The 26329-nt window shown below is 40.9% G+C and overlaps 1 protein-coding gene and 1 long non-coding RNA gene across 3 annotated transcripts; one reads left to right on the forward strand and one right to left on the reverse strand.

Moving 5' to 3' along the window:
- The first annotated feature begins 1889 nt into the window (after positions 1-1889).
- LOC113748027 (uncharacterized) lies at positions 1890-25321 on the forward strand. Of its 2 annotated transcripts, XR_003464067.1 has the most exons (5): positions 1891-1912; positions 5382-5477; positions 24489-24653; positions 24828-25008; positions 25117-25321. It is a non-coding gene; the product is annotated as an uncharacterized LOC113748027 (long non-coding RNA). The 2 variants fall into 2 exon arrangements; XR_003464068.1 differs by lacking the exon at positions 24489-24653 and having other exon boundaries at positions 1890-1912.
- Positions 21534-23424, reverse strand: foxd2 (forkhead box D2). The gene has a single exon (XM_010730243.3). The coding sequence runs from the start codon at positions 22977-22979 to the stop codon at positions 21876-21878; it is 1104 nt and encodes a 367-aa protein (XP_010728545.1). The 5' UTR covers positions 22980-23424; the 3' UTR covers positions 21534-21875.
- Positions 25322-26329: the final 1008 nt, after the last annotated feature.

Raw genomic sequence — 26329 nt, forward strand, 5'->3', positions numbered from 1 at the left:
ACTTACTAACATACATCCATCATCACTGCAGCTCATAGGCAGGCATGGTGTGTTCCCATCCACCATGTGCATTTCGAATATGGCATGCAAACTGGTTAGCAGGAAAAAGGTGATTGGATGAATATATTGGCTGAATCACTGAATCCACTGAATTTTTTGGGGTGATTTCTGTCGTTTTATTTTGCTAATTTATTGGTCTGCCTTCAAAGCCACTGGTCAGTGGCAGACTCTCATTCAGCGGCACAGTACACACAAACAGCCGAAGACTGAGTGAGAGGAAAAACACATCTAGTGCCAGAATATTTTTAGATTTAATTCAGTGGATTAAAGGTTTAGAGTTGGTAATTAGATCAGTGAAAAGACTAACTAAGATGGTTTTGGTTAGTTTTATTTTGTTTCTGTCTGTCCTTTGAATAAAGTCTGCTTTACGATGAGTTAACAAGGCAATTAAGCTAGTCTTTGTTTAATAAAAAGGTTAATAACTGTTTTTTTCTGTTTAATAAGGAAATGTGTAAGGTTTAAGATTTGTTTAGGTATTTTTAGTAAACTCAACGTTCGCAAACACTCTCAGCTGAACTGTCACTGTTTTCTTTAGTGTCATTTTACAAATATTACTTTGACTTAATACCTTAATCATCACACCAACAAGCAGTTCAGGCTGGTTTTGATGAGAAAAAACAAGAAGAAAATCTAGTCTAGCTACAAGCTCTTCCAGCAGGTCTCCACCTCTACTGAACCAATAATGGACTGAGTTGAGGAACTCCTTCTTCAACTTTAACTACCATCTTCTACTGGGCTGAATTGTCTAAATTCTCTCCTGAGCAGCTTCTATGTAGAAAAGGGTCCGGCTGTAGCTCGTAGACCAGAGTGCACAGTGTGTGGGGGCACAACATGAGCCAGTTAAACCCAAACCCCCAGGAACAGTGCCAGGCTTTGAAGCCAATTTGACATAGTGGCTAAACCATGCAACGTCACGTGACGCAGAGCGTCCCGGAAAGACTTTTCCAATGCTTACATTGTGAAATAAGCGGTAAAACCGTGGATACACTTTGTTTTTAGCGTCACACCCCTGCAAAATGACTTGTTTCACCATCACAATTTGATCCATTCATGCTATAACATTAAGAGAGTCTAGAAGAGACAGTGTGCCTTTTTTATTTGGCTAAAACACATTTTTTCTGCTGACTCCGTCCACATCAGTGACACGACTATCATCTACTGTAGGCATAAGCACCTCATACAACACGACTTGAAAATACACAAACTATCCCTTTAATGTGACATGGGAGCGTTGAGGATAAGGGCACCATAGAAAAGCTGAAAAGCTGCTGGAGCTACTGGGGTGTTGGCATGTGGTAAAAGCTAACAAAACAAAACAAACCCATTTTGAGAAGAGTATGGTTTGATGCGATACCACAGCTGAACAAGGTGCACTTTTCACTTTCCTCATTTAGCTTCTATTGTGAAAATACCCCAGGAGGAATTGGCTTTGTTACATTTTCTCATTCTCACACAGACAATCACATAATAGACTCTAGTGAAAGAAGGGTGGGTTCAACATTAGTGAAGGTTCAAGGGCATGGTGATAGGGGATTCAAGCAAGTACATGCTATTGTCTATACTGTTGCTTTTAGAAAACAGAAAGCTTCTCCTACCATGAAACCACTATTAGTTCATAACTTATTAAGCTAAAATAACAGGTCTACATAAAAACAACAACAATTTCTAATCATTATACTAATTGCCCTAAAAAAATAATAATAAAAGGTTGTATAAAAGTACTTATAAACTTATAAAAGGACAAGAAATAATGAAAACACCCCTCTGTCTACTCAACATGGTACAGTCTGGACCCTTCTACTATAAAGCCCTTTAGATGCTCTCACTTCTTGTTTGGACCCATGAGCAGCAGGTAACAGGCAGAGAGCTCACTGTACCATTTTGTCAAAAATACATTAATTGAATGTATCAAGAAATTAATTATGATTGTTGAATGATGAAGAATTACTACGGTTGGAGGATTAGCAACTTATAAACTGATAGGGAACAGATTGGCACCAACCTGTTTAAACACAAAATAGATACTTTTTAAAATAATATACAAGAATAAATGAAGCTACCAATGAATCTAACCAATTAGGAAACAATTATCAGTCCTTAATTGTTTTTTAAAGTTATAAATACACACGCTCTACCATTTTTTATTTCGAGTGGGCCCACTTGAAATAAAAACCGTTGTGGTTTGATAGTATAATCATCTTAACTCAGAGATGAACGGGAATAAAATGGTAAACTTACAGTTCTGTTTCAGTCCTGGAAAGATGAGTTTTTAGCAGCTGGCAGTGGAGGCGGACACTCTTCATCAGGTCACCATGGGGGTCTGTCTGAACATGAATCCGGCCAGCTCTGGTCCACGACAACACTCCCCGACCCACGCAAGCTAGCTTCTACAAGCCGCTGCTAGCCGTTGCTAAGCAGCCTGTTGCTAAGCAGTTAGCATGGTTACTCCCGCTAATTTAGCGGCTAACAGTTAAAGTAACTCGCACACACACAATAGCTCAAACGTTTGGTCTATAAGTGAGTAGTTAAGTAGTTGGTGGATAAAAGTGCGTGTTAGTTATATCATATTGTTACTGTCGGTCCTTTATACACTAACTGGCTCTTTCCATCGGCGCTCTGTTTGCCTACCTGCCGGGTTTGTCTTCCTCACCCACTGCCAGTCACTGACTGACAACCGATGAGGACCAATAAAATAAAATAATACAAATATTTTATTTATTTTACCAAATTTCCCCATTCACTTTGTTTAATTAGTCATTCCTGTAGAAATCAAATATTAAAAAATAAGATGTTGATTGTGAAAATGAACACCTGCTGATTCTCATTTTTAATTAGTACCAGCTGTGCACAGTGCATGCAGGACGCAAGAAGCCAAAAAGTTTGAACTTTAAGTTATTTGGTAAAGTGAAATTAAATTGGGTTTGATAGTATAATTATATATATAAAATATATAATATAATATATATATATTATATAATATATATATATATATATAGATATGATATTATATACATATACATATATATATAGATATATATATAGAAACATACACACACACACACACACACACACTCACTCTCTATCAACTGGACACCAAACTGAGTAGCCTGCTAAATGAACCTAATTTAAGTGACTCAAACCATGTGCACATTTCTTTTTTTAGTACTGCATATAGACGTCTCTCAATAATTTACATCTTTAAGTGTTAGTGTCACATAACTATTTTACTTAACTTTATTTCAAAATAAATTACTTCAGTCCTTTACTTCTGCACCAGGGTGAAGGATGTCTAATTAACTGCAATTTACTGATTTCTCAGCAGGTGTTCTTAATAAGAAATAATAATGATTGCTCCGTTCCTTAAGTGTGACAGTGGACCAACATGCGCAATTGCACCAATTATTAATACACATGTGAGTTCCCTGCTATATGTCAACATGTGTGCTCTGCATTCGGTTAGCTACCAGTCCTTGATTGATTATGTTATCCTATAATGTGTTCCTCTATGTTCACAGAAGACATTGAATCGCTTTATTTTGCTGAAATGTCAGAAGTTCACATGCAAAACAATTTAGATTTCTCGCTAGAACTCAAATTAAATCTAACAAATAACATCACAATGAACAACAGAAACTGACATCTGGATAGCTTCTTGGCCTAAAAAACATGCTGCAGTTGTTTTTGCTGACTCGTGAGTCTGCACAGCTCAACACGGCTGACTGACTAGTCATGTGTGTTTATTCCAAACACAGTTGTGACCTTCCTACCACAAATACTCTTCCCCTCCATTATCTAATGAAGGCTGTGGCTGAGGAGTTGCAAACCAAACACAACAACAAATCCCAGCATGTCATGTAAAAACAAAACATGGGGAGTGAGACTGGCAGAGGGAGAAAAATGAACCGTGTCATGTGCACTCCCACTAAAGTACATAAGTAAATATGTGGCTGATAAATGGAGCATGGACTTGACTATGTGCACCTACATACACACAAAATAAATTCAACATAAAAATGAGGAAGTGCAAACAGAGGCAGACAAACGAACAGCATGATAACACGCTCTTGTGTTATGGAAACAGTTTCTCTCTCTGCTGAAGCGGACGCTGTGCGGCCTGCTTGTTGGTCTTTCCTGAAGTAGCTGGCTTGTGTCACAGTGCCTCAGTCTGTGTTTTATTGCAGGTAGAGGACAGGGTGGTCAGATGTTGAGGTCACTGAGAAACAGTTTACAAACTCACCCCAAGGCCTCGAGGTCAGGAGCAAAGGGCAGCAAGGGGCTGGGAGGACAGGACAGAGACACACTTTTGTTTTTACAATCTCGTGCTTGCTGTCCTTTTGTTTTCGTTTCCGTTTTCTCTCTCCTGCTGCCTGTCATTCTTTTGGCTATAGATGGATTTGTCATGAACAGTGACAGGAATTACAACAGCATACTATATATGCTATGTAGTATATCACAAAAAATAGACTGCTATTGTGTGTTTTTATTGCCAGTATATTGGGTTTATTATGTCAGCTGTTGGCAGTGTTGTCCTTTGATCCAAAAATGTTACATTAACACACATCTTTAATTTGACATCTTTTGGTTTACGTTGTTTTGTTAAATACCCTGCACATTTAAAATATTCTGCATGCAGCTGTTTTCACTTTAAAACGCACTGTACATATATTTATATTTTTTAATACTTCTTTACTTTTTTAATCTTCTGCATATTTTTTAGTTAATCTTTGTCATGCACCAAAAACACCAAGACTAATTCCTTATATGTGAAAATCTACTTGGCAATCTGAAAATAAAGATTTGCACTCTGTTTAGGTGCATCTTACAGTAAGTGAAGGCCATTATTAGTTATTCAAAATGTATAATCCCATCAATGTCCTGGATCGAAGCAGGGTTGGAGTTAAGACTAACTTAAGAGGTAGCTGGGGTGAATTAAATGTTTATTTAAATGCACATCTTGCAATAAAGCTGCATTTACAAATTTTCGAAGTCAAAGTTCCACTTGACACTTGAGCTCATTAGGTGCCTAGCTGCACATTCAGCAGACACCGCTAGAGCTGCATGAACATCATATGAATTCCTCTTTCTCACCAGCTATCATGAATTAATGACATTTTAGTGCTGAACAATTTTTCAGATAAACATGGCTTTTTGTCTTGCAAGATGTTCTAATCTTGACTTTCAGTTGGACAGACGATACTTAGACTAACATCCTTTTTAACACATGAAAAATTTGCAAAAAAAATCTTGTCTGTCTCGCCTACTCATCTGTCTCTCTTGCTGTCAGAGATGAGTAACTCTATCTCTGCTGTCTTTGTGACCAGATGTTCAACTCTGTATAACCCATGGCTGGATTATCCAGGCAGATCAGAGTCCCTCCTCGGCGCTCTCTTCATTGGCACTGTCATATCCTCATTCAGGTAAAGCCAATACACTATTAAATCAAATTTAAATACATTTCCAAATTTCCAATCATTTCATGCAATGCAGGATGTTCACTTTGTGATATAAATCATATTAAGCACTTGTTATCAGCATACAAGAATAGATCCAACATCGCTGAAGGCCTTCGCACACACAGTACACTCACACTATTATTTTTGCCTTATTAAGCAGCATTAGCATGAACACTTATAACTCATATTTAGGAGATATTTACATTTATTTTTAAATTCCGCCTATTGGGACATGACATTTTGACATGTCGCAGTAACAAAAGCTGCTTCATTTTTAGTATCTTTGTATTGTTTATGCCGGATCACTGCCACACCACCGTGACTTTTTGTGATACACGAATAGAAGAAAGCTATCGTAAACACCTGTGCTTTTTCTGTTATGACAAGTCAAAATGTCTGCTGTGAGTAAAATATTGTGGTGTGACAATAAAAAAGGAACTGTAATCAAAATGCCTTTGTGTCAACTGGAAAGTCTGCTCGGGGAATTGTTATGGCTGCATTTAACTGAAAAACTAAAAGGTCAAATGTTTTATGATTATATCATATCACCATCTTTGGTGTATCAGAAAACAGTTGGACTGAGAAATCCTGCTGCAGCAGGAAATATAACTAAAGAATAATGCATTGAGGTTTGTTTGTGGTGGTAATTTATTGAGAATGATCTATCTTTACCACTGTGGCAGCAACTGTGCTTACAACCGGTGCAAGCAAGGTTTTTTTATTCAGTACAGGGTTAACTGGTCGGCCTACTCAGTGCAGCTGTACTTAATAAAGCACTAATTAAAATTCCCACATCTGAGAGCTTAGAGGTACACTTCACTATAAACATTTTGACATGTTGTAGCAGTAAAAGCACAGGTGTAACTAATAACAATGATGATGGCTTTGTTTAGTGGTGGTGTGTACCAGTAATCCATTCCAGTGAACCAGCATGTACAAAAAAATGTATAATGTAGGTTGTTTCATTGGTATGCATACAACCTTAGCTTAGCCTTTTGCTGTAGAGGTCATACTCTTTGAAAATAATTCAAGTGGATAAATGTTACACTCAGTATGTACATCAATGAAATCTGCGTTGACGTACTGTACACGCGGACAGCCCCAACTCCCTCCTCATCTTCCCCGCTAGTATTGATGTAGATCCCCAGAGTAGTGACCCAGCAACCTACAGGCCAATTCCCCATCCTCTCATATCCTGGTGTGTGCACAGAGGCCACTGGCACAGTCAGGGCAGGTGAAGCCCTGAACACCATTACATAATGACAGAGGAAGTCATCCGTCAGTGTGGTGTCGTAAGGTGGCACTCAACTATGTCCCTTTTTTTTTTCTTTGTGAGAGCTGCAGCTTCCAGTGTGTAGGGGTGACAGAGCAGCGAGCCTGAAGTGTTTGTGCAAGCCTAAAGCGGTTTGTGAGAAAGTGGAAACAATCCAGGGGGCTCAAAGGTGTGCGTGTGTGTGTGTGTGCGTGTGTGTGTGTGTGTGCGTGTGTGCTTGCGCGTGTGTGTGTGTCCCTCCCTCCCTCCCTAATGATTTACTGTGACAAATGATCAGCCATAAACAAACAACAAGCAAGCCACCCGTCTGTCCACATAAACAAACTAACAAACAAACAGGCCGTTAGCAGAGTGATGGCAGAGTTTAAGGCGATCAATCACAGTTAGGCAGAGATCAGTGCAGACTTATTTAATTGTGATCAAGTGTGTATCTTCATATCAGTGCTTGTATGCATTTCTGAACATCCACCTGCATTCAAGAAACATGTAAACATATGGTTTTGTTATGAATTTGTGTGCATGTCTATGCGGCTGCCGGTCTGCCCCATCACGTGTGTGCGTTTCTGAGCGAGCAAGTGTGCGTGTGTGGGATGTAACCCAAGCCAGAGCGGCACAACACAGCAGCCTGTTCAAAGGCCCGTTTGTATTATTACAGCTTGTCCAGCTGCTCAGGACAGACAAACAAGACTTAGAGCTCTGAGTTGCAAAACACAGACCTCCCACCCCATCGCACAAACCCCTGTGGCCCGGCCCAGCCCAGCATTATGGCTCAGAAATGGACAAACAAACGCCTACAAATACACAAACTGCCAGACCTGAGGGAAAGTTTTGTCCTGAAATGATGAATACACATTCAAATCATCATCAAAATCAGCACGTTTCCATGTTTTTTGTCTTTCCACTGTCTGCGAAGAAATTTGCCATCTGGGATGTTTCTACTGAATCTCTACCAAATTCTGCTCCCTCTTTCACAATCAGCCTCCCTACCTCATAATTCATGTGTTCTAGCTGAATGAATATGGGAGTTTCCATGATGCAAAGCTTTGTTTCCAAATTGATAATGTTCATTTGTTTTAAATAGATATGGTATACTTGTGTCAACATTTGTGTAGTGAGTGGCAGTGGCCCCCTCCCTATGAACAGTATTGAAAGTGTGTATACATTTCTACACCACACTGTAATGAGTAACGTTACCTCCTATAAAAATATTGAGTCTCCGTTCCACATTTGCTTTTCAAACCTCACATACTACATTGAGCAATGATCCTAAAAACAAAATATTGCTTTATATACACAGTGATCTACTTAGAAAGCTGATGAAAATTAATGCTTGGATTTCTTGTGTAGACTTTTTGCCGGCAATATTTCTTCTCTGTGTGTACTCAGTGTGCACTCTGTTGCCCTCTGAACAGCTCTCTCCTCTGGAGATCTCCCCAAATGGATCTGATCGTGGTGATTAAGATCAGAGTAAGCTAACACTCTCGCTCCCTCACACCTCTCACTACAATCTTTCGTTTTCACCTCAACTTGGTGCCATTCTTCCTCCACTCCATCCTCTATCCTCCTCACTCGTCCTCCATCCTCATCACTCTTCCATTCCTCATCTATCCCGTTCTCCTCCTCCCTCCCCTCCTCTCCCTGTACTCCTGCTCCCTCTCCCTCTCTGACTCAGGGTCCCTGTGTGCCTGTATGTAACATCAGTAAAGCTGTCAGGCAGCCAGGCCAAGGTAAACAGCCCAGCGCTGGGTTCAGGGGTGATGGGGGCTGAGATGTTTTTCCTCAGTAACCCAGGGACCCCCGGAGGCTTCTGGCTGGGGCCAGGGAAGGGCTGAGGGAGAAGACGATCCTCTCAGTTGCCCCCCACAAGAACACACACCGGCCGGTCTTTTTTCCTTTTTTTCCTTTTTTTTCTTTATCTCCATCTTCTATCCCTTTTTGTCTCCTCCGTCCTCATCACTCTCTCTTTGTAATTCACTTTCTTTCTCTTTGTGCATCTGTGTACACAAAGTTCTTCAACAGCATCTCCTTGACACATGTACAATCATTCATCAGCACTCTCATACACTCCTACATTCATACTTTCTTGCCTAAATCATCACTGTGTTGGCATAAAAGACATATCCACATGTATATGGCTTTAAATACACCCCATATATATGTATATATATATACATACACAGTATATGGGAGATGTTGGAAGCATAAATATAATTTTATTTCCAAATACTTGCCTCTCATAGTGAAATGACACTTTTAGAGGTAGACTTGGAAAGAGATTTTGGCTTGATGTACTTTTGGAGGTATTCAGCAAATCAATTATGTCACTTGAGGAAAGGAAAAGGAGGAAGAATAGAAAAAGAAGGGGGCGGGGGTTTCTAGTGAGAACAAGAAGAAAAGAGAGACGAAAGAGGGAGTTAAATGGTGAAAAAGGAAAGGATAGATAGGAGATAGGGGAGAAGTGATATCCCTCACCCAGGCGTGACCCCTCTCAGCCCCAGTGAGCAGCTCCCTCCGAGGGAGCCAGACAGCCCGGAGAGAGAGAGCAAAACGGGGTACATCCAGAGGTTGCAAATCAGAGGCAGCACTAAAAACACAGCAACCGAGAGACAGAAAGAAGAGAAAAGGGGAGACAGAGAGAGACAGAGAGAGAGAGAGAGAGGGAGTTGAAGAAGAGACTAAAAGGGGCTTTAAAAAAAGAGTGAAGAAGGATTTAATGGAGAAAACAAGGAGGTCAAGAAGAAAAAGAGAAGGCAGAGAGAAAAATTGTTGAATGAAGACACGAGTGGGTCAAGCCAAGAAAAGCATGTAGAATTGAATTAGGGGAGGGAGAGCCACCGAGCAAACCAACAGGAGAGGAAAGCCGGGGTGCAAGGAGGAAGAGGAGGACCATTACCCTTCGTACATCAGCCGTTACATCCCTTGGCGACTGTTGGAGGGGGAGGGAAGTGGGGTACATTACAGAGTGGATGGAAGGATTAGGATAATTGGAGAGGAGTAAGAAAGGGAGAGCAGATTCAGCGGAAAGTCAGGTTAAGACCAGACTTTGTTTGCAAATACTGTTTGTTTTAACCTTCTCTGAGTAGCAGGTGGGTGAAGCACTGCTGGGGGATGGAGGGACTGAGAGATTATAGGGGGGGGGCAGAGCTGGACAGAGGCCCTGGGACATGCTAGAGATTATAGATATTTATTGTGTCAAAACTGTTGAGTGCTTGACAGGGTGTCCACAATCTGTGATGGTGGTCCTGCGTGGCGTTTGTCAGATAATTAATGTCAGAAAGTCGCCTTCTCTTTCTCCACATAACTCACATGATATCATCAGAGCTGTGATGTTGTGGTCTAAACATTTTTAAATGGCCTGATTTATTTGCCGTGGTGCAGTGGTTAGCACTGTCACCTCACAGCAAAAAGGTTCCTGGTTCGAACCTCGGCTGTCGCCTTTCTGTGGGGAGTTTGCATGTTCTCACCGTCTGTGTGTGTTCTGTCCAGATACTCCAGCTTCCTCCCACAGTCCAAAAACATGCACTTAAACTGGTTAATCTGTGACTCTAAATTGCCTGTAGGTGTGAATGGGAATGGTTGTTTGTCTCTATGTGCCCTGTGGTGAACTGGCGGCTTGTCCAGGGTGTACCCTGTCTCTTGCCCAAAGTCATCTGGGATAGACTCCAGCCCCTCCATGACCCTGATGAGGATAAGTGGTTACAGATAATGAATGTATGGATGATTTATTTGCACTTTGCCCTTACATTTTTTTGGTATTTTTTTTAAATGTCAGACCAGATGGGAAGCAACAGCTCTTCTGCCACACGTTAAAACCAAGCTTGACACTGAAGGACACTTGGCCTGGAATTTTTCTGATAACAGATGAAGAAAAAGATGAGGGAGTATGGGGAGAGCCTCTGTCTAAGAGCACTGTCATTGTCATTTTATCAATGTCCAGCAGACACTAATATTCAACAAAGTGCTTTAAAGGTTAGAATAATTGGTTGAATTTCTAGTCTACAGACACTGATTTCTAACATTTTCATGACTTGATTTTCTTTTGACGTTCTACAAAGCCTCACAGAACCTCATCATTTTTGCCTTACATCTCTATCTGCAACTTGAGTTCTCTTCCTTTTCCTTCTTCCTCTTCTCATCTCCTCCTCTTCCTGTTCCCCAGCAGCCCTTAGTCATCCTGTTGCTGCTCCTCATCAATCCCACACTGCCACAATGGTGTGTGACAGTGTGACAGGCCCGTGACAGGCCAACCACCAGGACAGCCTCCTCCAGGCAGCCCACAATATAAGAAAAGACAAACACATGAACACAACTCACTTCCCTCCTCCCCAAAGCTTGTTGGCGCCTGACTGTGTGGCCCAACCCTCTCCACCCTTATAGCTTCCCTCTCAAAGGCACAGTCACATGGCTCCTGCGATGATAATGACAGTCAGTTTATCACTTTGTTCCACACTGAAATATTTCTAACTATTGGTTTACCATTGAAGTTTGATATTCCTGGTCTCCAGAGGAAAGACAATTACCTACTGACTTTGGTGATCCTCCCTCTTTTCCTCTTGCATCATCCTACTGACTTTGGTGATCCTCCCTCTTTTCCTCTTGCATCATCATTGGGTTAAATTTTATTTATGCCCCAAAATGAAATGCAAAATTAAAGACATTTCAGCCTCAGCTGTACTTTTTGTTTTGCTATTTTTAACATTCTAATATGTGAAACATTACCTCCCAATCATCAGCATTTCAGCATGATTATTGCTCAAAGTACCATTGCTTAATAGTGTGACTCTAGTCTCTTGGTAGTGTTACTGTATCATTGTATTTGAAGGTCTCATGAAACTGCCAGCCATTCATAATATTTCATCATTTCGAAGCTATATTAATGAGGTGGCAAATTTTAAGGCTCTTTTTTCTTGTGCTGTTGAGTAATTTACCTAGCTCTTCAGTAGCTTTGTCTTACAGTTCTCTATAGTTCTTCAGTTTTCTACTGTTGGTTAACCTTTAATTTGTAGTGGAGGTTTTAAACTATTTTGCAAAACCATAAACCATAAAAGTTCCATAAAGTTTTCATTCTAAACATTTCTTTAACCTTTAATCTGAGTTTATGGTTTCTGACTGAAGTTACATTTTAGCATCAGAAAACAATGCAGTGAAGTAGTGGTATTGGTAGAAAAAGTTTGTGTTGGCAGAACATAGTGTTCATGTACTTTGTGTCCACTTTAACATGCAATCATTTTTTAGCCTTAACTTTGTGGACTGGAATTTTATGTGAGTTGGCAAAATTTATTGAAAATCAGGAGAACAAAAAAGTATACAGACTTCAGACCATATCAATCAAACATGATCAGTAGCTGGAAAAGTTATGAATGAGCCAATTTTTCCTCCATTTTGTTGCTGCCAGGTGGAATGATTTGTTCATCAAACAGACACCAATATATAAACCAGAGCGACAACTGGCGTTTTAAAGCTGTAGATGGAATGAACAGGGAAAGTCTTACACATGGCTAACAATCATCTACACGCTGTTCACTAACTTCCACTATAATAAATGAGTTGACTGTCCTGTTGCTCACTGCGACAACACAGCATTATAGGTTGGGAGCTAAAACTAACGTCAAATATATTGATTTGAAAAGTTTGAAATCTGTCACAAATACAGTGTAGTGTAGTTCACGCTGCAATTATGTCTTGGTGGCACTCTCTCTCTGAAAGATAGCATGTCTTTATAACTCTGCTTTTGCTCTCTCTCTCTCTCTCTCTCACACACACACACACACACACTCCCCTACTCTTGATCTGCTTAGATCTGCAACATCTAACTGCCACTTAACCTCACTTTCTCTACTTACCCATCTGCTCGCCCCTTCAGCTCCCAATCCATCATCCAGCCGCGCCTCTAGCCCTTTGAAATGACTCTACTAGTCATGAACAATATTAACCTCCCCCCATCCAAATGCACACATACACACATGCATACATGTGATCAGATGCCCCTTTACCTCTACTCAGAGTGCAATCTCAGGCTACTTCACCCCAGCATCAGCCTCTCACTGTGGAGGCTGTTGTTTCTCTGCCCTGCTTTCCTTTCTTTATGTGTGACATTGCTCCTCCATAAGGAGCCTCAGAGTGGCCTTATCATCTTTGGCCCTTTTATTCACTTCGCCTTTGAACCTAGGTGTTCTGTCTGCTCTTGCACTCACATACACAGATGTACTCACAGATGTAAAAATACACTCCATTTATGATACATCAGTACTAATTGGATTCCAGCCTAAGGAGGAATACAGACTTAGAATGAAACACAGTGATGCAGCAGTCTTTAGCACATTATTGAGAATGAATGGACCTGGATTAATAACATGAAACAAGAAAATAAATGTCAAAAACATTTTTTATCAATGCTTTGGAAACCCAGTTTGATATCAGGAATTGCTGTTTGAGTCTGAGTCAACATGTGTGTGGCATTTAAAGAGCCGTTCTTTGTAGAGGGAAAATGTGCAGGCCTCTGTTCATAAGACCTTTATTATGTTTTGTCTACCTGCCTGTAGGCATGGTTACACTTAACCACATAAAAGCTGAGCAAGTTCAACGTGAACTGATATGAAGGTTTATGAACTGATTTCAGTACATCGTCCACATCATAGGGAAAATATATGTGTGCGTATCTACGCAAGGAGTGCACATGAGAACATATAAGATGCTCTGCAGTGTCTTTTCTTGCAGATGCGAATAAGTCTCTTTTGCACCAACATCAGCTATGAAACAATAATATACAGTAATATCAACATATCTTGTTTTAACTCATTCTTGATCTCTCTTTATACATCTATCCCTGTTTTTCCCTTGACTCTTCGTGTACACTCTGCCTCTCCAGTGAAGTGGCTGCTATGCTGCCGACTCTATAACTGCTGTTGTATCTCCTCAGGGCTCTTATGCACTGAAGAATCATATGGGGCTATATTGTGGGCAATTGTACAGGCACTTTTGGTCAATAACTCACATAGAAAAAGGCTTCCATTGCATCCAAGAGCTTTATACTCCAGCGCAAAATATCAATCATTATACAACATCCAGCCAAATAATTTATATTGTTTTATATAGAGAATTTTTTTTGACAATTAAAACATTAAATTCAATTTTAATAACTTATGAGCCAATATTTACCTTTTAAAAATAAAGAAATAGGACCACATATATTTGAATGGATGATCAGATTACATGTTTATGGAAAATACATCTTCTACAGGCACCAAAATTATACTAGGCCTCTCTAATCTGTCAGAAAATAAAGAAACAAAGTCGCAGTGTGCGGTTGTGATTAGCGTTGTCACTTGACAGAAGGCCCAGGGCCTATATACTTTCTTCTGTGTACACATGTGCTTTCCTCTGGGCACACTTGTGTGCACAGTGCGCATGCCCATGGTCTGCAGAGCTGCCTGTGTTGCAGTCTTGTCCAGTCTGCGTCTCAGATCAACGTTGGTGGCGAGGTGTGAGCTGCACCGGGAGGAGGAGAAAGTGGGGTGTTTTGGGGATGGGGTGGGGGGACCCTATAGTGCGGAGGTGGTTCGGGTGAGGGGGTTACAGAGGAGAGATGGTAAAGATAGAAATCTGGACGGCACGGACACAATGTCTAATGGCAGTTCCAGCTGAGAAAACAAAAAATACCCAAGGAACACTAAAACCTGAGGGGTGAAAAATATGCAGCTCTGGCGGGAGGTCAGATTCCCCACCATATCTAATTCAATTTTACAAACTGTAAGAAAACACGCTGCTGCTTTTCAAGCGCCGGGGAAATGCGCTGCGAATCTGTTCGTTTTTACACTTTCATCTTTTAAATTAGCCAAAGTCTGCTGAGATCATTCCGCTTTTTTTCCACCCCAATGCAGTTTGACGTGTTTAACAAGGAATATTTTGAAGTAAGGAAGACGATGAAAGAAATAAAAGTCAGCCTCATTTTTTCAGGAGAATATGCCTAACAAGAGGCTTGGGACTCATTATTGGATGGAAGGGATAATGATGCTGAGCCCAAAAGTCCAAAATCACAGATGAACCAGAACAGCCAGGAAGTCTATGAAAGCTACATATCATATCAGAAATTTTAGCTGCAAGTGGATAAAATAGCGACTCTCATATTTGTTTGACAAAAACCAAAATATCATCTCAGTGGTTCAACACTTTGCATCGCATCAGGTGTTTTATTCAAAAGGCATCTCATCCAGAATGAGGTTAAACTCTGACTTGCTAATATTTAACCCTGGTTTTAATGTTGGGTTATAGTATCTGGCTCTGAATGTAGCCCTGTTTTTAAAAAAGGCCACAACAGGCTGCAGGGAGCTGCATGCTGTCTTGCTGGTGGTCTGCTCAGTCCTGGTAAAGACATTAGTGCAGCATTCTGGAAGAACGGGGAGTCCCATAGACAGCGCTCACTTCTCTAAATAAACATTAGTCTTAAAAAGTTTGGCCCCACGACCCCAGCATGATCGCATTTCACTCTGGATAGTAAAACTTCAATTTTATCGCGAGGTTTTCCCCCTACTTTTCTGAAAACACACTTTCACGCTGAAAAAGATTAGATAAACAAAGTTTCATTTTCACACTTTTTTTTTTAAGGGGCACAGGAGGCTGCAGTGTCCTTGGTATTTCTTATATCACACCCGAGCTGACTTGTTTTCCTTCACCGATTTATCTCCACGTTTGAAGTACGATCGTTACATTTAAAATACTTATGATAGTTAAGAAAGCAGACAAATTGAGATACACGCATTGTCTCATCGTGGTTCTAGTCTATGAAAATGCTTTAATACTTGATATGTGCAACAGTTGTTCTCGGATTTTAATGTGTGTTTCTTTTCAGCATGTTTTATTCCTAATGTCTTGAAATTGGCACATAAAAAAAAAAGCTTAAAGCGATTTATTTCTAGACGGAAATGACAGTCCAAAGGTGTATTGGGACATTGAGTTTAAACAGCTAAACATCGCCTTCTGCTTTTGTCAACTCAAAGCTTCAATGAGTAACTTAATTCAAGCCATAAAGGCATGTTAATGGATTTCTTTTGTTTGGCCTATGGGGAGAAAAGGAAACAATTTCACTGCACAGTTCATACAAGGAACCGACAAAGAGAGAGGGAGAGAGAGAGAGAGAAAACAAAATCGTAAATCAATAATTATGGGATATAACACATGGGTCATTAATCGCAGTGGATCCTAGTTGTGAGTCTAATGCGCTGGCATCAAAGGTCAAATGGGAAGAAGCCCGTGGAAGCGCCCGCAGGACTCACTGCTGATTGTGTGTGTGAGAGAGCGAGCAAACAGCAGCTGCGCCTCTCTATCAAAGCAATAGAGAAAAGTGCTGCACACTCTCCTTTCCTTCAGTGAGTTCTGCTGAAGCCAAACCCTGGAGAGCGGGTGATAGGGAAGACTCCTGCTGCCCAATATGAGATCCGAGAACCACGAGGGGACGTTGGAAGGCACCCAGCAGGTCCCCATTGAGAAAAAAATAATAATTAAATAAGTTTTTGTTAGTGTTTTCACAAAACACACGCACATGAGCTTAATGCAGTTGAAGTGCAGGATTACAAAAAGCTTAAAAGCTTTTTATGCAAAAAAAAAAAAAAAAATCTCCTGCCTTTGTAATAAGATATTTATATTTTATTCAAGAAATGAATAAAACTGATATAATGAATGTTTAGAGGAGCCCCGAACAGGAAATGGTGCCATTTCTCCAGCTGACAGACAACTGACATGGTGTCTGTACAAATAAAACTATATTAGTGAGTGTTTATTTTCGAGGTCTGTGTTATTTGAGAAGCTTTTAAATTGTTTACCGCTCCTCAGTGGTCACATTGTTAAGCTTTTATTGTTGCTTCTCCGTCTCATTGGTCAGTTTTAAATGTGCGCACCGCTCTGCGCACTCCAGTCCTCTCTCTGTTAACTTGAAGTATCTCCAGACATTTGTTGCATATCGTATCGGTCAATGGATGAAGACATGCCTCCTGCGTTTTTATGTTACGGGGGTTCAGTTTGCTGTCAGATCAGACGGCTGATGTTAAATCAACTTGCGCGGACACTCAGAGGAGGATAAAAAATGTGAATGTTTCATTGTCATGTAAAGCAGACGCAGCTTTGCGCCTGTCCAAAGACAGATTTTAATTTGAACTCTGCCACAATCCATCCGATCCGAATGGATCGTATTTAAGAGACAAAAAAATCTGACCCGAATCAACAAATAAGAAAGTCTGATTCTGCTCAGAGGAACATCGATGAAAACAGATCTTTTTTTTAAAAAAATACACCAACCAGACTTTACAGTAAACACACATTCTCAACTCTTCTAAACCAGGCCTGAATGACGGCTATCACCTGCTATCATATTCTGGTGATCTTTGCGGGATAATATCTGCGGTCACTGATACCCCTGCCTCGACACCCTGTGTGCGCGCGTGTGTGTGTGTGTGTGTGCGTGCGTGCCCGATCACGCGCGCACCCTCATCCTTTTTTTTTTTCTTTCCCCCGTGCAGCAGGTGCTCGCTTAGTGTGTCAGAGTCGGCGAGGCGAAGATCTTCCAAAGTTAATATTGTGTTTCCAGAGATGATGGGGAGTTCACTGTCCTCTCTTTATTTACACATTCTAAATTAATTAAGCGGAGGATTCCTCTGTCTGTTGCAAAAACATGGAGGCTGGAGGGAGACTGGGAGCAGCGATGGGAGGCTGTGATTTATAGCGGCTATGCAGCTAAGGCCGCGACTCGCCTCTCCTCCGGGCCGGGAGCCGCGGACCGGGCCAACATTCCTCTGTGGGGGCGAGGAGGCTCGTCTGCCGAGCGAGCACAACCACACACACACACACACACACACACACACACACGGAGGAAGGAGAGGGTGTGTAGGGGATAAGATATAGTCCTGCTTGTTTCATAGAAAATCGAAAGAAGTGGACAAGTGTACAGCCAAAGGACGTTTCCAACGATCTCCAAAGCTGGGGACCACAAGTAGGACTTTGTGGACAAGTGTGTGGGCGTGATGAGGGTTTTCAGGATGTCCCAAAAAAATAAAATGTTAGCGGTTTGTTTTGATTATTACTATATCCTCTCAAATATAGTCCAACTACAACAGTTTCCAACCAAAAAAATCTAGATGAACGAAAAAAAAAAAAAAAAAAGTGCGGGCGGCCTCTGGTGTGTCTCTGTGTTCATTTAAAGTTTAAGACGCTTAAAGGTTCAGACGAAACTAACGAATTTCTTTTTTCGCTGCTGTCATTCAAAAAAAAAACAACAACTCCAAGCTGGAATAAAAATCGTATATCTCGGTCTTTTGTAAATTGTTTATACCAGTTACCATGGCACCTGTCCTTTCAGCGTGTCTTTGATTTCTTATTGAACGACGTCTTGTTTTTGCATGATACATCAGTCTGTAAAAAGCAAATGAATTATGGAGCTACGGTTAATTTCATTAGGACTAAAACCCAAAAGATCTTCATCAGGTCTCAGATCTGAATCCATGTTTATTCCCACTGATGAAGCACTGCAGTGACATTTAATTAAAACAATACCTAGACTTATTTAGGTATTGCTATAGACTTACACATTGTAACTTCAGGATATTATATTATATTATATTATATTATATTATATTATATTATATTATTTTTGAGTTTCAGTCATTGAGAAGGCTTTTCAACAGTTTCAATGACGAGCGTGACCTTGAAGTGTAGTACCCTGTCATCTCTATTCCCCCACGCGCGCACACACATATATCATGCATGAACACACACACACACACACACACACACACACACACACACACACACACACACACAGAGTTTCCTCGCGGTGTCAGCACAGCTTCTGTCTTCGTGTCCTTCAAGACGCAGCAGTGCAGGATGCATCGATCAGGGACGATACGTTATTGGCCAGGCAGTGAAAGATTTAAGCAAAACGATTTCATTTAATCCCCTGCTGTCTTCGCGCTGTTGAAACTAATGGACGTGGTAATAATAATGATAATAGTAGTAGTAATAATAATAATAATAATAATAATAATAATAATAATAATAATAATAGACCTAAGTATAGCCTGCGGTCTTGTTATAATCATTCCCTGTCATTTTTAGGACTTTCCTAAAAGGATAAAATATTTCGAGTGAAAAGAAGAGATAAATCTAAATGTATGTTGACATCTCGGTCTATAAATAAAATTATAGCGGCACGAAATACGGCTTTAATCCCGCTTACGCCCAAACGGAACATATGGCAGCGCTTAGACAGAGATGGGAATTGCCTTGAAATGTATGAATGTGTTTTCGGTGACTGTTGAGTCATTTGGCTGTCACTCCACATATCACTCACTTCTTATTTCGTTTGAGAAAACGTCACGAAAAATGACGAATGTCGTCGCCTAAATAAAGACACACTTCTCTGCTGCTGCAACATGTGGGTGGTCTTCAAGTGACAACCCCGGCACGGAAAACAGGGATGTATTTCTTTTCTTTCTGCATATAACGTGTCGATATATAAGCAGTGATGATATATCCCCTTTAGGACATACATGAAAAATTATAGGGCCTTTTGAAAGATCCCCGAATGTCTAATGTGTTCAGTGTTTGTGGTGGTTTGAGGAAGAGCAGGTTCCAGGTCTATTCTGGTCACAGGCCTGTAATCTTACAGCAGAGATGGACAGTTTGTGAGAATTTGAGCTGAAAATCCGTAAAAATGGGTTCAGCCTCAAATGGTCCATTTTCAAAGCCGGTGCCTTTGGCTGGACCTCCCCATGGCAGATCATGCGTGTGTGTGTCTGTGTGTGTGTGTGAGAGAGAGAGAGATCGTGTGTGTGTGTGTGCTGCTTTGTGTCTCATGATTTTTATTGGCTTAGTTTTTGTTCCTGCCGTTATTTAAACGGTTTTTTTAACCACCTCTGCAAACGCTTCATGTGGATTTTAATGGACTGATGCGGTGAGTAATGACTCCCTGACAGGGCGAGTGTGCGCAGAAAAAACTTCAATAGTCTGCTAATGTTTTTTTCCCCCCTCTCTCATTTACTCTGCAAATTATATAAGCGGGATATCAATTAACATCCTGGTTATATATCGGCAGGAGAAGCTCTAATCAGAATTATTTCCCCCCCCAAATTCATGCGATATTTATCAATTATCCAATTTGCACTTCGAGGAGGGAGAGAGAAAGAAAGAAGATGGAGAGAAAAGGCTGAGCCCAGGATGAAGAAAGTAGGCATGTGTTGGTTTTCGTTTCAAAGACTTTCAGTGAGCTGTGCTGAGGGAAAACAGAGGAGTCAGCCCTCCCACCCTTCATCCTTAATAATCTGTCAAAACACCCACAAACTAATTTAACCATTTGCACACAGATCTGGTAAATAAAGGAGGCTTTACACCCCCCCTTCTGTCTGGAAACATGTGCTCCAACAACTCTGAAAAAGACCAATGGGCCTGTTTTCTGTAGCCGGACGAGTCCCACTGCTTCTTTTATATGTATCCCGAGACAACACAGATGACATGAAAGCCGAGCAAACCGAGGGCCTTTAGAGAAGATTGCTTTTCAGGGTCTAAATGTGTGTGGCTGGTCTCACATGGGGAGGAGGGAGACCGCTCGCTGTGCGCACATTCACTCCCTTGGGCCAGGGGTCCACACTGACAACATCAACAAACGGCCAAAAAGCCGCATTATGGTGGATTAGGAGCCTGATGAAAAATGCTGCTACAAATTAGCAACGAAAACCCAAAAGACCGTGGGTATATGCTTGTTCACTTTCAATTACAGACCGCCGAGGCCTGCTAACGTCCCCCCATTCATTTTAGGCCCCTTTGTAACTTGCTAGAAAATGGTCCTTTACAAGCGAGCGAGAGCCACACAAGAGGAATACTTGCGCACTGTTGCGTGATATTCATGACTGCTATATACATCCAGTCCTGTTTGAAATATTTAAACTGTGCGTTTCTCACACCCAAAAGACAGGCTGACATATTTCGTGTGATCTCGTGTCAACGCCTAAATGTCTTAATATTAGAAGCTGCGTGATTTAGAAGAATAATAACTATTTAAGTTTGACCTTTAATCTGCAGATATGTAAATAAAAATGATTTTCTAAAGTGAAACAATGAAACCCTGCAGCATGCATGCTGAGGACAGTTCATCTGCGCGTTTAAATGCAGCATACATCTATATTAGTTCACCTCATGTGCTGCTGTTTAGTCTATTTTATATTGACCCTTTCTGTGAAATTAAAAAAAAATTCCATACAATAACAAAAAATTTACGATTTTTTTTTGTTTTCAAATTCACAAACATTTATTATTCTTGTCTTTACAACAAAAAAATGACCTATGAACATTTAGGTGTCTCTCTCTCTCTCTCTCTCTATTGGCAACACATGACATACTGTATGTTTCATAGATTAAATTGTGAAATATTAACGAACAACAATTAAAAGGTTGAGAGAGGTAATGCGCTCTTTTATACCAAAAAACCACATAGCCTACGTGTCCACCGACAACAGGAAATGATATTGTCACAAATTCACCATGTAGAGGAGGGAGGGGTGATAGTGGGACATGGTTATTTTTGTTTGGGTTTTTTTTATTTTTATTTTTATTTTTTTTGTCTCCATGTGCTTTCTAAGTAAAACCTGAGTTTGCCGTCTCAAAGCCTATGTCAACAACAACAGTGCCATTTTCTCACGACGCACAAAATGAAAACAATATAAATCATAATAAAATTATCAATTATATTTAAAAAAAAAAAAAAAAAAAAGAATCGGGTGACACCTTTTTAATTTATGTTCAAATAACAGGATTTTTTTTTCTCCCACTGACAAATGAAGGCCACATGCCAGATTGCAGGCCAGCACTGTTTTCTTTTTAAAAAAAAGATCCTTCTCAGAGTGTGTCTCGCTTTTGTCTGTTAATATTATACACATATTTACAATCCATAAATAAACCTGTCTCTCCTCTTACATTGTTAGGAAACGGGGAGACCCAAAAGCACTCTTATTTCACCGAGGATACAGCCTACCTTCACACAGGACGACGCCACAAGTGGCTTTTTAATAAAAGTTTTTTTTTTTTCACCGGGCAACCTCACCATTTTTCTAGAAAGGGCAAGTGTTCATATTCGGGGTTTTGCTGGAAAAAGTCTGACCCTGTGGCCCGGGTTGTAATATGCTGTCCTGTGTTAGGTTCAAATGGTTGGAAGCTGAGGCCAGTGCTGGGGTCAACATGGCCAGGATCTGAGCCTGGCTGCTCGGCTGTGCGCTGTAGGAAGAGGCGGTGGAGTTGGCCGCACCGATGATATTGTCAATGGAGAACGAAGGCCGACTCGGGGCGCTGGAGTCCGTCTTGAGAGGCGGCAGAGACGGGCTTAGTTGAGGGTAAAAGGGCTTTCTTAAATCGGCCCCTAAAAGGGTGGGCAGGGGATGCGGCGCAGGGAATATGGAGCCTGATGGGGGCAAGGTGCAGGGGGCGTTGGGGAACGGGAATGAACCACCTGTGTGGTGTGGGTGATACGGGTTGTGCGCTGCGTGGAAGTTTTGCAGCTGAAGTCCATAGTTGTATCCATAGGGGCCGTATCCAAACCCGGGTAGAAAGCCACCGGTGTCCCTGAGGATTTCATTAGCCTGGTGCCTCTTGAAGCGCTTCCTCCTGCGCAAAAAGCTCCCGTTGTCGAACATGTCTGCGGAATCCGGGTCGAGGGTCCAGTAGTTGCCCTTTCCGGGGTTGCCAGGTTCTCGTGGGATTTTCACGAAGCAGTCGTTTAAGGAAAGATTGTGGCGAATAGAGTTTTGCCACGCGGGGAATTTCTCCCTGTAGTAAGGGAATCTATTGCTGATGAACTCACAGATCTCACTGAGAGTGAGGCGTTTCTTGGGGCTCTGCAGGATGGCCATGGTGATCAGGGCGATGTAAGAGTAAGGAGGCTTCACAAGTGCACTTTTTCTGGGTTTGTCCCCGATCACGGTCCCGACCTCTGCGCTGGACCCCATCTGGTCTGACGGACAGTCGGAGCTGCTGAGCCCGGGAGAGGAACCTCTCTCACCCGCGTTCTGGGAGTAATTATCGTCCGAGTCATTGTCCAAGTTGAACTCGTGGTGAATGTACTTTCCGTCCTTCCCAACGGATATGTCACCCCCAACCACATCGATGTCCACATCTTCGGACAATGCAGAGCTGTCGGACATATCCGTCCCTAAAGTCATCCTTGGAGACGCCGCTTCTCTTCCCCTTCTCTCCCAGATTTCCTCCTCCTCGGGTCCGGTGAGGCTACAGAGCGAGAGCGCGCACACACACTCTCCCTCTCCCCTTTACAACCGCACCAGACTTTTGCTGCAGATTTATCTCCAACTACTGAATGCATACATGGCTAGAATCTATTGAAAAGATAAATAACTCTTTGACCTGTGGATTTGGCGACTCCTGGTTGTCCGGGGCTGGTCAGGCAGGGCAGGTTCTCATCGAGCAGAAAACAGTTTTTCAGGCATTAAAAAAAAGTCAAAGATCATTGATCTCGCACCAGTCTGGACTCGTGTTGTGTTGAGATCCGATTGTTTCCGTATGTGAACAGTTTTTGTTGTAGGTCATTTAAAAAGCTACTTATAGATATCCAAGTTTCCAAAATATCTTTTACGCACGGGGTTGGGTAGGTATCCAGCCAGACTATCACACTATCCTCCTTAGCTCTCAAAAGGTATTTATAGGACCACGCTGATCACGTGGTCTTTGAGTCACTGTTACCAGGAACTGGACGAAATTACCCCGCAAAAAGTAATATTTGCATCTGCTCTTGAATTTAAAAATCATATTTCGTTACAAAGTATTCTATTTCTGTAATGCATATTAACTTGTTTTTAAGTTTTGAATTGACTTAATATAGTGATCGATCTTGTTTATCCTGTATTTTGTCAATATATTGAAAATGTATTAAGAAAATTAGGAATATGGATTAAAATTCATCATTATATTGGTTTTATTTCTCAATATGAGATCGCGTGACTCACTTAAAAAGACCCTTTTTTTGGAGTGTATGATAAGATAGAGTATAAGGTGTACTGGTGATGGTGATCTTTATGAAACACAGGCAAAGCATGTATCAATATTTTCTTTTAGTCAAAGCGAATTTCGTATTTGTTTATGATGTGCTCACGAGTTTTACAAATTTCATCAGCTCATAACGCTCATCGACAAAAAACAGATAATGAGGTCAAAACAACTCGTGTAACGTGCAAACACGTCAAATGTCCATATGCAGATATAGTCAGTGGTCTTTATTATTATTATTATTATTATTAGGATTATTAACAAGAATAATAATAATAATAATACTAATAATAATAACAGAACTTGATATATTTTCTTGATTTCACAAATGAAATGCATAAAATTTACGCCCATTATCTCTAAAACAAAAAATATTTTCATAATAAATGTCAGGATGTTGCCAAATTTACTCAAATATGCCACTTTCTTTTCATCTGACATTTATTTACTGCTTTTAATGTTGACAACATGACACGCTTTGATCCGTTCCATCAGTTTTTGCCTGCGTCTTTTCTCTTCCCTAATAAATTGGCTGATTTGGCCGGATTGAATTCCCCCCTCAGTGGTTTTTGGCCAGTGGCCTAATTCCATGATCACTTCTCACGGGTTTTGTGTTTTCCTTGTCAATAAGTCACAACATTATCCATGTGCATTTTCTGCATAATTCACAGGGTGCTGCACACTGGTACAGTCAGCTGCAACCTGCTCCAATTCGTCTTCGTCAGGAGTGAAAAAGGGCAGCAGATGACAAAGTGTAACGCGTCTGTAATGTGTGCGGGCTTATTGAGAGCAGGCGGACATTCCAGTTCATTACGCTGCAGAAACACCGATTTATTGTAAGGCATGTACATCAGCACCCCCCATTCATCTCCCGGGTCAAACAGCACACAGATATGTCATATTTTTAGTGTTTCATTTTTTTTCTAGATTCATTTTTTATTCATAGTTTTAATGCACAGTACAGGTTTATTTTTTAAAGTTTGCATTTGCACGCTTTCTCTTTATTGAAGGAAATGACTGTTCCACTGAGGAATCAAGTGCAAGTGAAGCATGCATCTTGTTAAACACCCCACAGAAGCCCCCCGCTCGAGCCGTGTGCCTCTCCTCTCCTCGCTGCCTGTCAGGAGCCTTTTAAAGTCTGAAATAGACGCATTGACACCTGCCTGACAGCTGCCCGACAGACATGACACGGTACTTTCTCCACGTCTCACAAGCAAGCTCATATGATGAAATATTTCTGATGAAAAACAACGTCCACATTTTATTTATTCATTTGTCCTCTCACACCGTCTTTCACAGGCTGGGCCATACCTGCATGATGAAGTGCCTGGACTTGTTTATTTCTACTCTATTCGAGTATCTTTAAAGATAAACAGGTTAGCCAGTATTATATGTGATGATATGGTCTACATGACCTTCTTAAACATTTTTAGTGTAGCTACAAAATGATTGACCTGTTTTATTTAAAATCTCTTTTTATTATTAAAGCGTTTGATTTCGTCATGACACGTTTTCCTTGAAAAAAACATTATGTAACGGATTCTTTATTTACTTAATTTATCAGATTAGTTCAGATTTGACAACCCCACCAAACGTGCGCTGTAATACATTTCATGTTCATCAAGTTTCCAGAGGTTCGGTGTTTGCTTCTTATTCTCCGTGATGTTGCCCGCACGGAGGAGTTCCTCATCATCGCAGTTTGTGGTGCTGAAGCGCCCCCTGCTGTTGGTCAAGTCATACAAATGACACCCTTAACAGTTACTGCTTGTTAAACTGACAGTTAACGGTAGTGATGTGTCCTGTCAACATGAGCCAAATAAAACTGCACTGAACTGAAAGCTGCTGAAGGTTTTGAGAAAGTCATGAGTTCAGAGTCAGTACGCATAAAATGAAGCAGTAGTTCCATGTCAATATGGAAATATTGTTAAATTGTTAACTGTACGCACAACTTATTATGGACTATCATTGCTAGATTTGAGATCAGAAAGATTGTGAGATCCCAGTTATAAAGCACTTTGCAACAGTACGAGATCAACTGTCCAAAAGAGCAGATTACACTGAGTTTGTGATTATATTTTAAATTCATCACAGTGCAGCAGTAAGTATCAATAAACAATATCTGTCAGCACTAAGAGACAACCGCAGTGTTCAATTACTCTGACTATGGTAGACTGCATAGAAAGTTATACAGCAGCAGCAGGATGTTTTGATTATCTGCCGTTTGGAGTTGAAGAAACACACAAAGCACATCTGCATGCACGTTTGTTGTTTGTGCATCTTATTGTTATTCAAATAACTAACCACATGTGACGACTGCAACACAACATGTTGGCCCTTCATAATCCAGAGTCCAGGTTGTGCACATGATCCATTTCTTAATGATCTTGAACACGGTGCAAATGTTCTCCTTGTATATATACTTCTGAATAATCAGCAGTTCATTAGTGCTCAGTTGTTCTCTATTCATGCCAAACCAAAGATTAGTGCAACAAACTCACGTCTAGTCTTTAGT

This window comes from Larimichthys crocea, chromosome XVII (genome assembly GCF_000972845.2).
Source record: "Larimichthys crocea isolate SSNF chromosome XVII, L_crocea_2.0, whole genome shotgun sequence".
NCBI classification, from domain to species: domain Eukaryota; kingdom Metazoa; phylum Chordata; class Actinopteri; family Sciaenidae; genus Larimichthys; species Larimichthys crocea.